Raw genomic sequence first — 13,749 nt, forward strand, 5'->3', positions numbered from 1 at the left:
GGATCCCTCCCCCTCTTTCAGAAAGTCTGGGACCCACCCTGGCCAGTTTTGCTGGGTGGTTAGAGCGTCAGCTTGCGGTCCAGAGAGTCCTGGGTTCGGTTCTCGCTGAGGGCACGCACCTTGGTTGCAGTTTGTCCCCGGCCCTGGTTGGGGTCATGTGGTGGCAACCGCTCGATATGTCTCTGTCACGTCGGTGCTTCTCTCTCTCTCTTCCTCCCTCTCTCCCTCCCGCTCTATTTGAAGATAAATGCAAAATGTCCTCGGGTGAAAATAAAAAAAAAGTCTGGGCCCCCAACTCCAAGGTCAGCCCTAAGCTCGCTGGTACGTGGCTTTCCTGGTCAGGGTGACTGGTTGAGGGTGGGCACTTGGAGCCCAGGGAGACCCAAGCCAGGAATGCTGGGAAAAGGCTCTGCTCCCTCACCATCTGAAGCTACGGGGACATGAGTCCTGGGGCGGTGCTGCCATGTCTCCACTGCGGGAGCCATGGGAATGAAGCCAGCGCTGAAGGGCTGGCTGAGGCATGGAGACTGAGGCAGCGAGGTGGGGAGGGGCAGGGTTCAGCCCTTGAGCTCAAAATCAAACTGTGCCTTAAGCAAACCTGTCCCGATCTCCAGAGTCTTCACTCACAAGAGCTACCCACAGGCTCCCCCGCTCCCAGCACTCCGCCCCAAGCTAGCCGAAAATTCCGAACTGCTACAAGCTTAGTGTCAAGCTCAGCTGTGGGGTGGAACGTGCTTTCTGGGTGCCAGTGAGCCCTGAGGAAGAGGGGCCAGCGCCAACATGCCCAGAGCTGTCTCCCCTGCCAGAATGTGGGCCTCTTCCAGCAGGAGCCCTGGTGTTCACCCCTGGGGCCCAGGGCAGCCCTGCAGCTGGCACATGGGGGAGGGAGTGGTCAGTGATGCTGCTGAACCAAAGGCTGCAGGGAAGGAGCCGCTGCTGTGGACCAGACAGCCCAGGGTGAGCTTGCTGGGTCACGGGCCAGCTCAGGGGGCACTGGGGTCACAGTCAGTTTGAAACATGTGGCCTGCACTGCAGGGCACCTCCTTCTGAGCATCCACCCCCACCCCACCCCACCCAGCCCAGCCCTCTTCCATGCACTTTCCTTTCCAGAGTAATTCTGGCTGTATCCCGTTCCCTGGAGCTTAGCTAATAAAGCCAGGCAGAGTTTTTTCTCTGTTTTGAAAAATCACCAAATACAGTAAAACATCCAGAAACTAAAAATAAGGCCCTGAAGAGCAGGCCATCAGTCAGTCCCCAACTGCCAACTGCCAGTTAACTGCCAGCCAACTAAGAGCACGAAATCCTCAAGGCCCCTTTGCATCCATTCTCACGAGAACCCACTTCTCCGTTTCGTTTCTCTCGCTGGAGCAGGCTGGTGCTTCTGCGAAACCAAGCACCTTTCTTTTTGGCTTCCTTCTTTCCCTGATCATTTCCTCCACAGGTTTCAGGATGCTATCTCAGCTCTTAGAGTGCTTATATGCTCAATATGGACATTCATTTCCTTGGCAAGAATCTTGTCAATGGCATGCTGGGTGGTACTGCAGACTCTTCCAGTTTTTCCATGGTAACACTTGTGGGGTGCTCCTTTTTGAACGGTCCCCACTCCCTGACGTCTACAGTACCACCTTTCTTGCAGGTTTGCACGTTTGTGGCCAAAAAGCAACTCCAAGTTTCTAAAAGACCTTGAGTACAGAATGGGCCCCTCTCCTCTCCCCATTGGTGCTGGTAACTTTGGCTCTGGCCAGCAGGTTAGTGCTATGTTTTCCAATTCCCTAATCCTTTCTTCAGCAATGTTGAATCTGCCATTAATCCATCTCGTGTATTTTTCATTTCAGACCTTGTAGTTTACATCAATGGAAGTTAGATTTAGGTCTGTTTGAACAATATCTTCCATGTCTCTAACTCTGAACAGATGGAGTACAGTTATAGTAACTGTTATAATATTCTTGTCTGTTAATTCTAACCTCTGTCAGTTCTGAGTTACATTAAAATGTTTGATTCATCTCACTATGGGTCCTGTTTTCCTACTTCTTTCCAAGCCTCGGTTATCTTTGATTAGATACCAGATCTTGTGAATTTTATCGTGTTGGCTGCTGGATATTTTATTATTTCTATAAACATTATTGAGCTTAGCCTGTGATGTAATTAAGCTACTTGGAAACAGTTTGATCCTGTTAGGCCTTGACTTTATTATTTTTCAGGCAGGTTCAGGGCTCATTACTCCCCACAGAGGCAAGACCGTCATGAGTTCTCTACCCAGTGTCCCATGATTTCTGTTTTGCCAATCTGACTAATGAGAAGAGGCACTACTCCTGGCCTTGCACAATCTCTTGTCACTGTTCCGTCTGATTCTTCTTGATGATTCTTTCCCTGGTCTCAGGTAGTTGCCTCACAGGCGTGCATGCTCAGTATTCTGCTGAATATTTGAGGGGGAACCTCTACAAAATGCTGACTTCTCTTTCTGCCCAGGTCTCTTCTCTCCAGTTCTCTGTCCTGCGAACTCTAACTTCCTTGGTCTTACCCGGCCCTCAGCTAAATTTCTGCAACTCGTGGGCTATATAGGCTCCACCTTGGTCCACTCTCCTTGTGCCACAGCATGGAAACTCTCAAAGCATTAAGCAGGGGCAATCATAGGGCCTCATTTGTTTCCTGTCTATCTGACACTGAGCTGGGCTACTTGCCTTAAAAATAAACTCCATTCTGATGAGTTATTCCCACACGTACACACCCAAGTGGTTTTCTAAAAAAAAACCTGGGACTGACACCCAGAGGAACCATAAAGATAAGGGGTTAATGATGGCCTTGGAAAATTCGGAAGGACCATAAAAAAGAAAGAGATTAATGATTTCCCTGACCCCTGTAACAGCTCTTCTCGTCCCGTGACAATTCCTCCCTCACCTCTGTAACAGCTCGCTCCTCTCCTATCAGCTTCGTTCCTCCCTTAACGGCACCAGAAGAATGTAGTTTCTGTAGTTTGAGCCTATATAAGCAACAAAGAAGGCTCAGGCCCTGTGAGTCACCCCACAGCCCGCCGGTGAAAAAAGTGCTCCTTTCATTTATAATTCGGCTGTGCGTCTCTGGTTGTCTCGCTGGCTCATTGTAACAACACCATTGCTTCATTACTTGAGGTCCAATTTCTTGAAAACCATTGTTTTGTATATTTTGTCTAAGTTTTTGGTCATTTTATGCAGGGGTAAATCCGGTCCCTGTTACTCCATCGTGTCCAGAAGCAGCAGTCCTCCTCTCCTTGGCATTTGAAAGGTGTGGCCCTCGTGACTCTGCCTAAGTTACATGTTCCCTTGCCCCCCTGTTCCCTGCAGTTTTTCTAACTGCTCCTCACCCTTACAGGGAGGGTCTCCTGACTGGGGCTTATGCCAGGCTCTCTGTCCATTCCCCCTGTTCACACTCGCCCCCCCCCCCCACTCCAGTTTTCATTTCTATTTCTATGCTGACCTCTGTCTATCCTGAAGCCAGACTAGAGCCCCACGCTCCAACTACCTACTCTGCAGTGCCCCCATGAATGTCCCACAGGCACATTAAATACATTAAACCCAACCAAAACTGAGCTCACCGTCCTCTCTCCAGACCTGCCATCCCTCCAGAACTTGTTTCCATGAATGGCACTGCCATTTACCAGGCCAGAGACCCAGGAGGCAGCCTTGCTCCCCCTCCCCCCTCACTCCCACCTCCTGTCATCAATGAGGACTGTCAGTTCTACCTCCTGCACATCTCTGGACTCTCATCACCTCCAGTGCACTCCAAATCACTGCTCTCATCTGCGCCACTCTCACCCAGACACCTTTCCTTGGAGGCGAGACCAGAATAAAACTACTCAACTGCAAGTCTAACCATGGCATCCCCTGTGATGACCTTCCAGTGGTCTCCTGTGTGCTAGATAAAGCTCAAATTCCTTCCTGGGACAAGCAAAGCCCTTGATAATCTGGCCCCTGATTAAATCTTGAACCTCTTGCCCAGAGACCCTTTACAGATCGTCTTTGCCAGAAGCCTGGAGAGCTTGGGTTGTAGCTGCCTGATTCATTAAACCACCTCTCCAGGAGAATGCTTGTCCTCTGAGGCTGGAGATTCTGCCTCCCACTACCCTGCCCTGAGCCCAACACAGTGCAGATGCAGACAGGGCTGCTGCGGACGGGTGTAGAAGGCTGGACAGGGGTCAGGAATGGTGGCCCCCCTCCTCACCGCCTGTGTCATCTTGCGCAAAGCATTTTCAGCCTTAGGTGCCCCATATGTAAAATGGGTACAATCATCCCTGCCCTCCTCAGTAATATGCCAGAGACCTGTCTTTGTCAACTAGCACACTAGAATTTGGTTTCTTCTACCGCATTTGCCCAACGATCAAAATGGTGCCCCGCTCAGAGCAGGGACCCGACACAGGGGAGGGGAGCACGGCACGCAGGGCGCAGCACGTCAGGAAACGCCCGCTCTCTGGTCGCTGTGAGCGAAGGGTGCCATCGGCCTCCTCGCGCGGGTCCAGCCCGGAGGCCCGAAGCTCCCCGGGGCAGATCACCTGCCTAGCAGCGCTGGGCCCGCCCCTCCGTACGTGACTTCCGAGAGAGGACGACGCGCCCTGCTATTGGCCATCGTCCTAGACGTCACCAGGGAGCGCCGCCTCTGCCGACGTAGTATTAGAGAAGCCGCGGAGCGCGCCGCAGCGGTGGTCCTCCGGGTGGGTGGCCACTAGTCTCGCGACGGGAAGTCAGTGTCTCGGCGTCCGCCAACCCCAGACCCCGGCCCCGCGATCCTGGTCCAATAGCGCGGGGCGCCCTCCTCCCAGCCGCCGCGGCCAGGTAGGTCGGGTTCGGGCCGGCCTTGGGGGGATCCCCCACGCGAGTCCTCCCGCCAAGGGCAGGACTGGACCTCGGGTCCCGGCCTTTCGGACCACACGGACGAGCTCTCGTGAGCGCCCACTGAATGCAGGGTACCAAGCTGAGCATGTAGGGAAACTGAGGGACTGGCCCAGGGTGCCGTGCGTGTGGACGGTCGGCAGGACGCCGTCCCAGGTACACACACGTCTCCAAGCTGCGATGCTTATGTGCCGTTTCCGCTCCCGTCGCTGCATCGTTTTCCGAGTTGCATCCAGCTCGGGCTCTGTGGCAGAGGAGTAACCGCGGATGCGCCGTTGCCACTTTCTGACTGGTACCTTGGCAGGTGACGGCTCCTCTTTAGCCCTCAGTGCCCCTTTCTGTAAGATGGGGCGCTCTGCCCGAGGGGATGGTGGTAGGACCGAGTGAGAACCTGCACGTGCAGTTCACGTGGGAAGGGCACAGTCAGTGCGCCTGGGGTTATTTGGAGAGCAGGTGACCAACAAGCCTTATCCCTGAGGCGGCAGCCAGCAGGTGACCAGGTTTTCCTGAGCATGGCTGGGAGCAGACAGGGTGTTTGGGCCTCTAGAGGATCTCCTGTTGGAGGACCTACTTCTCAACACAATCTTCTGGGCTAAAGTGCCCTAGGCATTAGTGGGGGTGGGCCAAAGCTAGATTATCTTGTTTGCACACCACCTGGTTTCTGAACCAAGGGTCAATGTCACCTGAACTTGGATTCAAGTCCCAGCTCTTTCCCCTCCTTTGGAACGTGGGAAAATCCCTTAATCTCTCTAAGCCTTAGTTTTTAAATCTGTAAAATGAGACGAACAATGCCTACTTCCCACAGTTATCAAAATAAATCAGACATTGTGGATAAAGCACTTAAATGAGACTTGGCATTCAGGGAGCAGTTATTGTATATATTTTAGCAGGTGCAGTGTCTGAGTCCATGCATTTGGCTAGAACAGCCTTTATCAGTGGCATGGTTGGGCTCGTGTAAGACAGGAGGTCAGGAGCCCCTGTTTTTCTGGTCAGGCTAATCAGACTGCACAATGGTTAGATTGGTTACCTGGGTCTAATGCGTCTCTAATGAACAAGACAGATTGAATCATCAGGGTGAGGATCAGGAGTCTGGGACTACCTCCACATGCCTGAGCATAAAGGACTGTTTTTAAATAAAGCAAGGAACCAGGTAGGAGAGGGACTGTTTGGAGTTCAGACGTAGAAACAAAAGAGAAAGGGGTTTGTCTTTGAGTGGAGCCTAGGACTTGAAACAGGGTCTGAGCCCTGTTGAGACCCAGGTGATTTGAAGAGGGAGGGCACAGCCATGCCTCCTGATGTTTACAACCACCAAACTTTCCCAAGTACATGCAGTGAAAAGTCAAACCCTTGCTTCAGGAATTTGTTCATTCAACAGAGAGTAGCTGAGAGCTTCTGTTTGCCAGGCACAGTGGACTCCACAGTGAAAGAGACAGACAAGGCCCCAGAACCTAGAGAGGAGACAGCCTGGTGATGCCTGCCAGGCCTAGACCCTGTCCTTGTCTGCAGCCTCTTCCCTCAGGCAGCCTGTGCTCCAGCAGGAAGAAATTAAATATTTACTGTCTGGAGAGACAGGTGAGGGCTGCTCCTAGAAGACTGGAACAGGGGGCTTATGTCTTGGTAATGTGAGCAGTGGAAAGCATTTTAAGTAGAATGGTAATAGGATCAAATTGGCATTTTAAGAATTGCTTGTAGCAGGTGTGAAGCCACTTTCCCCAGTGTTCATTTGCGTGGGAAAGTGGATGGGCACCACTCTTATCTAACTCCTAGTCCTGCTCATCTTAGCTCAGCCCAGCTCAGCATCACTTCCTTAAGGAACTAGACAAATCCTTGACCTGGGAAACCAAACCAGCAGGTAGCTCTATTGCAAGGGAGCAGGGTAGCCTCAGCTTTCCTTTCTCACCTGATCTCTTAGGGAAGAGCCTTAGAAATCTTATAGGATAGCAGCCTCATTTTATAGAGGGGGAAATTGAGGCCTGGGAAGGATGCTTATCCAAGGCCACAAAACTACTTCATCACACTACCTTGGTTACACTTGCAGGACCCTTGATCGTCACAGCAGAAGTCCCATTGCTGAATCCTATGGCATTGATTGTTAACATCAGTCTTCCTTGTGAGCAGGATGGCAGGGCTGAGTGTGTCTGATCTACACTGTTTGCCTGGTGCCTTAGTGGTACCTGATACAGTGTATGCTTTCAGAAAGCACTGGTTGAAGGAACACTGGGCTTGCTGGCACCTAGCTTAGGGCCTGACATACAGGAGTCGCTCCCCTAGAAAGGTATCATTGTGTGCATTAAATGGAATGTGTAGCAGGGTGAAGTAACTTATAAATCCAACTGCTTCCATGTGCTGTGCCAGGAACTTGAAGGCACTTGGGCTGCAGCTCGAGGAACTTTGGGGTCCTGGTGGTGGCTCCCAGCTCCTTCTGTACCCTGTGATCTGCTTTTTTCTCCATAGACTCTGATGCTGTTCCCTGGTAGAAGAAGATTGCTCACGGCTCTGCTGCAGGCTCAGCGGTGGCCCTTTCAACCCTCCAGAGACATGAGACTGGTGCAGTTCCAGGCACCTCGCCTGATGGGACCTCACCTGGGCCTGGAGTCAGGGAATGGCGGGGGGGTCGTCAACCTCAATGCCTTTGACCCAACACTGCCCAAGACCATGATAGAGTTCCTGGAGCAGGGAGAGTCCACTCTCTCAGTGGCAAGAAGGTAAATCAGCAGGCAGCATCACCCTGTGGTGGTTGCCCTATTCCTCCTCTTGCTCCTCTCACCCGCTCCTTGCTCTGGGAAACAGAACCAAGAGGTAGCTCTTTTGCAAAGGAGCAGGGTAGCCTCAGCTTTCCTTTCTCACCTCTTCTCTTAGTGAAGAGCCTTAGAAATCTCATATGACAGCAGCATCATAGAGGGGGGAACTGAGGCCCAGGGAGGGTGATTATCCCAAGGCCACAGAACTCCACTTTCACGCACTGCCTTTCCTGAGAGTAAAGTTGCTGCCTGCCAAGGGGTCTGGGACCTAGGGTCCTGGGTGGCATCTTGGGAAGCTGGAGGAGTGATTGGACTCTTGGCTTCTTAGGGGAAAGAGGACTGCAAAGAGGTTTTCTTAAAGATGACTTGGGTTTGGGCTAGATTAGATAGGGACTTCCCTGAAGCCAGGAGCCCTATGGCATCTGGTCTGAAGGTGTTGATGAACATTAAAGACCACTTTGAGATACCATTTTACCTATTAAACTGGCAAAAATACAAATATTTGCCCTGGCTAGGTTGGCTCAGTGGTTGGAGCGTCAGCCTGCGGACCAGAGTCGTGGATTCTGGTCAAGGGCATGTACCTGGGTTGTGGTTCCTGGACCCAATTAAAGGGTCCCCGGCCCTGGTCGGGGTCATGCAGAGGCACCCAATTAATGTGTTTCTCTCACATTGATGTTTCTCCCTCTCCCGACCTCCCACTCTTCTGAAGATAAATGGAAAAATATCCTCGGATTAAAAAAATTTAAAACAAAAACAAATATTTGACAGCACATAGAGTTGATAAGAGTATATTTCCCAAACTTCATGTTCTCCCAAGTTTGGAACCTACTCCCATATCTCTCAACAGGGAATCGAATGTCTCTACAGTGCAGTAATATGCGGCCATAATATACTATTATGGTGAGATCTTTTATATATATATTTAATAAGGTATATATAGTGTGCTATCATTCGTATAGAGTCATGAGAAGACTAGAGTAGCTGTGAAGAGCTGCACAGGACACTGTCTCCAAGGCTGCAGCGGGGTGACTAGGAGAAAGGGCAGAAGATCTTCGCTGTTACTCCCATCTGTACCTTCTGGATTCCCTTACATCAGTGGTTCTCAGCCTGTGGGTCGTGACCCCTTTGGGGTCACCTAAGACATAACAGTAGCAAAATTACAGTTATGAAATAACAATGAAAATAATTTTATGGTTGGGGGGGTCACCACGACATGAGCTGTATTAAAGGCTCCGGCATCAGGAAGGTTGAGAACCACTGTCTTACATGGATGTGTATTACCCAGTGGGGGAAAGGAAATCCACACTGGATACATATTAAACAGTGCTCTATTGTCAAAGGACAATAGCTGGTCTTGATTTTCACACTGACTGTGATGGTTGATAAATCTAAAAAATATATTTTAAACGGCAAAATGTCTAGCTGCTGTAGGATCTCCCCAGCGTGCCCCAAGACTGCCGGCCTGCTCCCAACCAGCCCCTCTCGCCTGCTCTGGTCTCTGCAGAGCCCTGGCTGCCCAGCTGCCAGTCCTTCCACGGTCAGAGGTGACCTTCCTGGCTCCAGTCACACGGCCAGACAAGGTGGTGTGTGTGGGCATGAATTACGTGGACCACTGCAAGGAACAGAATGTGCCCGTGCCCAAGGAACCCATCATCTTCAGCAAGTTTGCCAGCTCCATCGTGGGGCCCTATGATGAGATCGTCCTCCCACCTGAGAGCCAGGTTGGTGCCGCCCCACGGCCCTCTCGAGTCACTGGGGCCCATCACAAGGGCACACAGCACCTTGCCTGCAGGAGCCACCTGTTGCTTTGTTGTGTGTTAAACAGAAACTACGGGGGAGTGCACAGTAATAAGACTGGCCTCAGGGAAAAAAAGTTAATAGAAGAGAGGGACCTTTCCATGATTCCCATTTGGATTACAAAAGTAATAGACCTTCACTGTAGACAGTTATAAAATTCAGCATGCACCTTCTAAGAAAAAGGACAATGTCCTACATGACTACAATACCATTATCACAACCAAGAAAATTAACATGAATAATCTCTGATATATAGTCCAACTGGGACATGACTTCCAGTTTGGGTACTGTTTTGTTATTTGTTGACCCAGGATCAAACAAGAACACACATTGTGCTTGGTTATTTCTCTTTAGGGCCTGTAATCTACAGATCCACAGGGATCCATGGGGTTTTTCTCAAAGGGCCAGTTAGTAAATACTAGAGTTTGAATGCCAGATAGTGTCTGTTGCAACACTTTAACTTTGCCACTGTAGTGTGAATGCAGCCGTGGCTGATACATAAATGAACGAACATGGCTGTGTGCCAGGGAAGCTGGCAGCAATCTGATTCACCCACAGGTCATACTTTGTTGAACTCTGGTCTCTGAACAACCCAGTGCCATATTCTGTCATGACACTGACTCAAGAGTCTAGGCAAGTCGTCTCATGGCATGTCCCACAGTCTGGATTTGTCTAGTTGTGTCCTTATGATCAGATCCAGGTTAAACATTGTCAAGAGTTCTACACAAGTGTCTCAGTCCATTGGGCTGCTATAACAATCAACTGGGTGGCTTATAAACAACAGAACAATTTTTCACAGTTCTGGAGACTAGAAGTGCAAAATCAAGGCGCCGATTAATTTGGTGCCTAGGAAGACCACTTCCTGGTTCCTAAATGATGTCTTTTCCTGTGTTCTCACTTGGTGGAAGGGGCCAGGGAGCTCTCTGGGATCTCTTTTAAATGTTTTTATTGACTTTTTAGAGAGAGAGGGAAAGAAACATCCATGGGCTGGCTCCTGCATGCCCCCTACTGGGGATCAAACCGGAAACTCAGGCATGGGCCCTGACTGAGAATCAAATGACCTCTCAGTCCATGGGACGCTCAATCCACTGAGCCACACCAGTCAGGCAGGATCTCTTTTATAAGGGCACTAATCCTATTCATGGGGGCTCTGCCCTCATGACAGTCACCTCCCAAAGGCCCCCACCTCCTAATACTATCATATTGAGTGAGGGGTGGGTTTCAAGATGTGGATTTGGAGGGACACAAACATTCAATCTGTAGCACAGAGTATCTGCACTCTGCATCCCACTGGGAGGCTCCTGTCTGGTGCCTCAAGGTGGATCACTTGGTTTACTTGCTGTTCACTAGACTTCTCCATTGCGAAGGTGCATTTCTCTGATAATGAGCGATCTGTGATTGTTTGAGACCATGGGGCTATCTTATTGCCCCCATTTTTATCCAGGTATTCGCTGGTCATCCTTACCTGACTCCCACTGTTGCACTGGGGGTTAGAAAAAGGTGATGTTTCTATCACGCCTTCTACTCTTGATTAGCTGGCATTCTATGAACAAAAGTTGCCTTTTTTCCATTCCTTTAGTATCACTATGAATTCTTTTTTTTTTTTATCCAACATGTAATCCATCATTTACAGTCTTCTTGATATGCAAGTGATCTCAGTTTGGCCAATGAGGGGGCTACAAGTTGGCCCCCATCTCTATAATTTTTTGAGCCCTTCCTTGCTTTCTGTCCAAATTAACACAGGCTCATCTTGTACTGTATTGGACTTGGAAACCAGGGAACCTGTTTTTTTCTAGTGGGGTACACTACGAGAAACCAAGGTCGGTGCCAGGTATGCACATAGCACCCTCTGGACCATCCAAAAGAGCAGCCAGTTTAAGAGGTTAGATTGTATCTGTTTTGTAGCACTTTGCTGATATGGGAAAGGCTGAGTATATTTTCATTTTCTGTGGCCCTGTGTATTTTTGTGAATTTTTTGTTCAAGCCTTTTGCCCACATTTATTTTGGTATATTGATCTTTTTATCATTTAATTAAGTTAAAGCACTAGAATGGTGCCTGGCACACAGCTGGATTAGCTATTATCACTTGGTATCCATCTTTTTGTGAAGAATCAAGAGTGACTTTTAAGTTCAGTTCCCAGACTAGTGTTACTCCTCTAGTCACCATGGGAACTGTGCCTGTATCCAGTGGTGCAGTCTGCCATTGCCTGAGGTTTATGGGTCTACAAGTCACACCCCCTTCTACTCTCATTCCTTTTTTATACTGTGGGCCAGCAGCTGACCCCACTGGTAGAGGCCCAGACTCCCTAGCACTGGAACGGGCCCCAGGGCCAGTTAGTTTACTGCTCCTTTCCCACTCTACAGGAGGTGGACTGGGAAGTGGAGCTGGCCGTGGTCATTGGAAAGAGAGGCAAGCACATCAAGGTGAGGTTGAAGGTGCAGTACCCACTGTCCTGGCCTTGGGAAGTGGTCAGCTAGGGCACCTGCCTTGTCCCTCGCCTAGCACCTTTGGTGAACTCTGGCTACTGTTATGGGATAAAGGCTATTTTATGGGGGTTTCTGTCACTGATCTAACCTCCAATCTGGCCAAATCCCCTGCCCCCTAGGCCACAGATGCCATGGCTTATGTGGCTGGCTTCACTGTGGCACATGATGTAAGTGCTCGTGACTGGCAAATGAGGCGCAATGGAAAGCAGTGGCTGCTGGGGAAAACCTTTGACACCTTCTGCCCCCTGGGCCCTGCCTTGGTGACCAAGGACAGTGTAGCAGGTAGGTCTCTGACAGCCCCCATGATGACTCTTGTTCTGCTTGGAGATGTCAGAGCAAAGAAATAGCGGCGTTCAGGAAGTGGGAGTTTGGGGACAGCTCAATGTGGAGCCCCGTTGCTTTCACTGATTCCTTGAGAGAGCACGTTTCAACGGGGGCTAGAGTTCTCAGTGGGCCTCCTTCCACATCCCCCCCTCCCCCCCCAGAGGACCACAGCCGCAGAGGTGGTGAATCTCCATTCATCAAGTGAATTGCAGAGAACAGTGCTCCCCTGGTGCATGGTCAGGCTTCCTCTAGCTGCCGGCATCTGGAGGAGTCTTTAGGTTGGAAGGAAGCAAAGCTGGCCCTTGAGCATCACAGAGAATGGCTGTCACAAAGCCCATGCATTTTCCTCCGTCAGGGAGCTAGCACCAACAGGACCTTGTCCAGCCACTGTGACCAGGGCAGCACTGGCTGGCCGTAGCAAGGGCACCAGAAGCCAGGAGGAAAGATGGTGACAGAGGGCAGAGCATGGCCACTTGGGTTGGGGAGTGTGTCTGCAGGGGTGTAGCCTCACACCAGCTTGTGCAGTCAACAATGAGATTAGATTGTGTTCCGGCTGCTCTAAGAGGATGTGTTTGTGAGTGTGTAAAATAAGAGTCAAAAGTGGTTAGCCAGGCCCCTTACCGGTGAGCTGCCCCCTGCCAGAGGCAGGTGCAGAAGGTTCACTGCCCTGCTCATGCTGTTCCCCTTTTCATTACAGATGCCAAATCTTTTTATATCTGCAGTTGTCAGCTTTTGCTGTGGATAGACATCTATTTTTTAAGGCAAAAAACTGCCATTATTTCCTCTTCCTCAAGAAGAGCCCCAAGCTGGCGTTTTGTGCATTTCAGACCCACACAACTTAAAGATCTGCTGCCGGGTGAACGGGGAGGTGGTCCAGAGCAGCAACACCAGTCAGATGGTGTTTAAGACAGAAGAGCTGATAGCCTGGATCTCCCAGTAAGTAGGATGAAGCCCTGCCCCACACAGCCACCTGCAGCTGAGCCCTCATCCCTTGCTGTGGCACCTTGGCCCCTGGTCTCACCTGGCCCTTTTGCCCCAGGTTCGTCACTCTTTACCCTGGGGACATCATCCTGACGGGGACCCCCCCAGGTGTTGGTGTATTCAGGAAACCTCCTGTCTTTCTCAAGGTAGGTTGGCTAAAATGAGGAAAGGGAGAGGGATCCAGTGGCCTGGCAGGCTTGGCTCAGACTTGAGAAACCCAGGCCTGTGCCTGTGTAGATGTGTGTGTCAGACTGAGGACTGACAACCTGCCGGCCGCTCCATTACAGAAGGGCGATGAAGTCCAGTGTGAGATTGAAGATCTGGGTGTCATCATCAACAAGGTGGTGTGATGGCTCCTGCTGCAGGCCCGGGACTTAAGACAAGAGGTGGGGCATCCACTCCCATTTGGCCCTGTACAGGGCAAGCCCAGTGCCTACCCCCTCAGGCTCCTGGTCTAGGCAGTGGAGGAGGTGGGGCTCTCTTCAGTAAACTCAGACTAAAGCAGTAGCTTGGTTTCTGCCTGTTTTTTTTATGGGGTGGGGAAGGAGAGCAGACAT

General features: G+C 50.6%; 1 protein-coding gene across 1 annotated transcript; it reads left to right on the plus strand.

The window, feature by feature from the left end:
- The first annotated feature begins 4,659 nt into the window (after positions 1-4,659).
- Positions 4,660-13,688, plus strand: FAHD2A (fumarylacetoacetate hydrolase domain containing 2A). The gene is made up of 8 exons (XM_036263394.1): positions 4,660-4,805; positions 7,317-7,567; positions 9,108-9,324; positions 11,765-11,824; positions 12,007-12,169; positions 13,039-13,147; positions 13,251-13,338; positions 13,480-13,688. Exons 2-8 carry the CDS (start codon positions 7,323-7,325, stop codon positions 13,540-13,542), a joined length of 945 nt encoding a protein of 314 aa, XP_036119287.1. The 5' UTR covers positions 4,660-4,805; positions 7,317-7,322; the 3' UTR covers positions 13,543-13,688.
- The last annotated feature ends 61 nt before the right edge of the window (positions 13,689-13,749 follow it).

The sequence above is a fragment of the Molossus molossus genome, unplaced genomic scaffold, assembly GCF_014108415.1.
Source record: "Molossus molossus isolate mMolMol1 unplaced genomic scaffold, mMolMol1.p scaffold_m16_p_15, whole genome shotgun sequence".
NCBI lineage: Eukaryota > Metazoa > Chordata > Mammalia > Chiroptera > Molossidae > Molossus > Molossus molossus.

Coding starts and splice junctions, on each gene's coding strand:
- FAHD2A (XM_036263394.1), top strand. CDS start 7,323: ATGCTGTTCCCTGGTAGAAGAAGATTGCTCACGGCTCTGCTGCAGGCT. Junction 12,170..13,038: donor GACCAAGGACAGTGTAGCAG/GTAGGTCTCTGA, acceptor TGTGCATTTCAG/ACCCACACAACTTAAAGATC. Junction 13,339..13,479: donor AACCTCCTGTCTTTCTCAAG/GTAGGTTGGCTA, acceptor GCTCCATTACAG/AAGGGCGATGAAGTCCAGTG.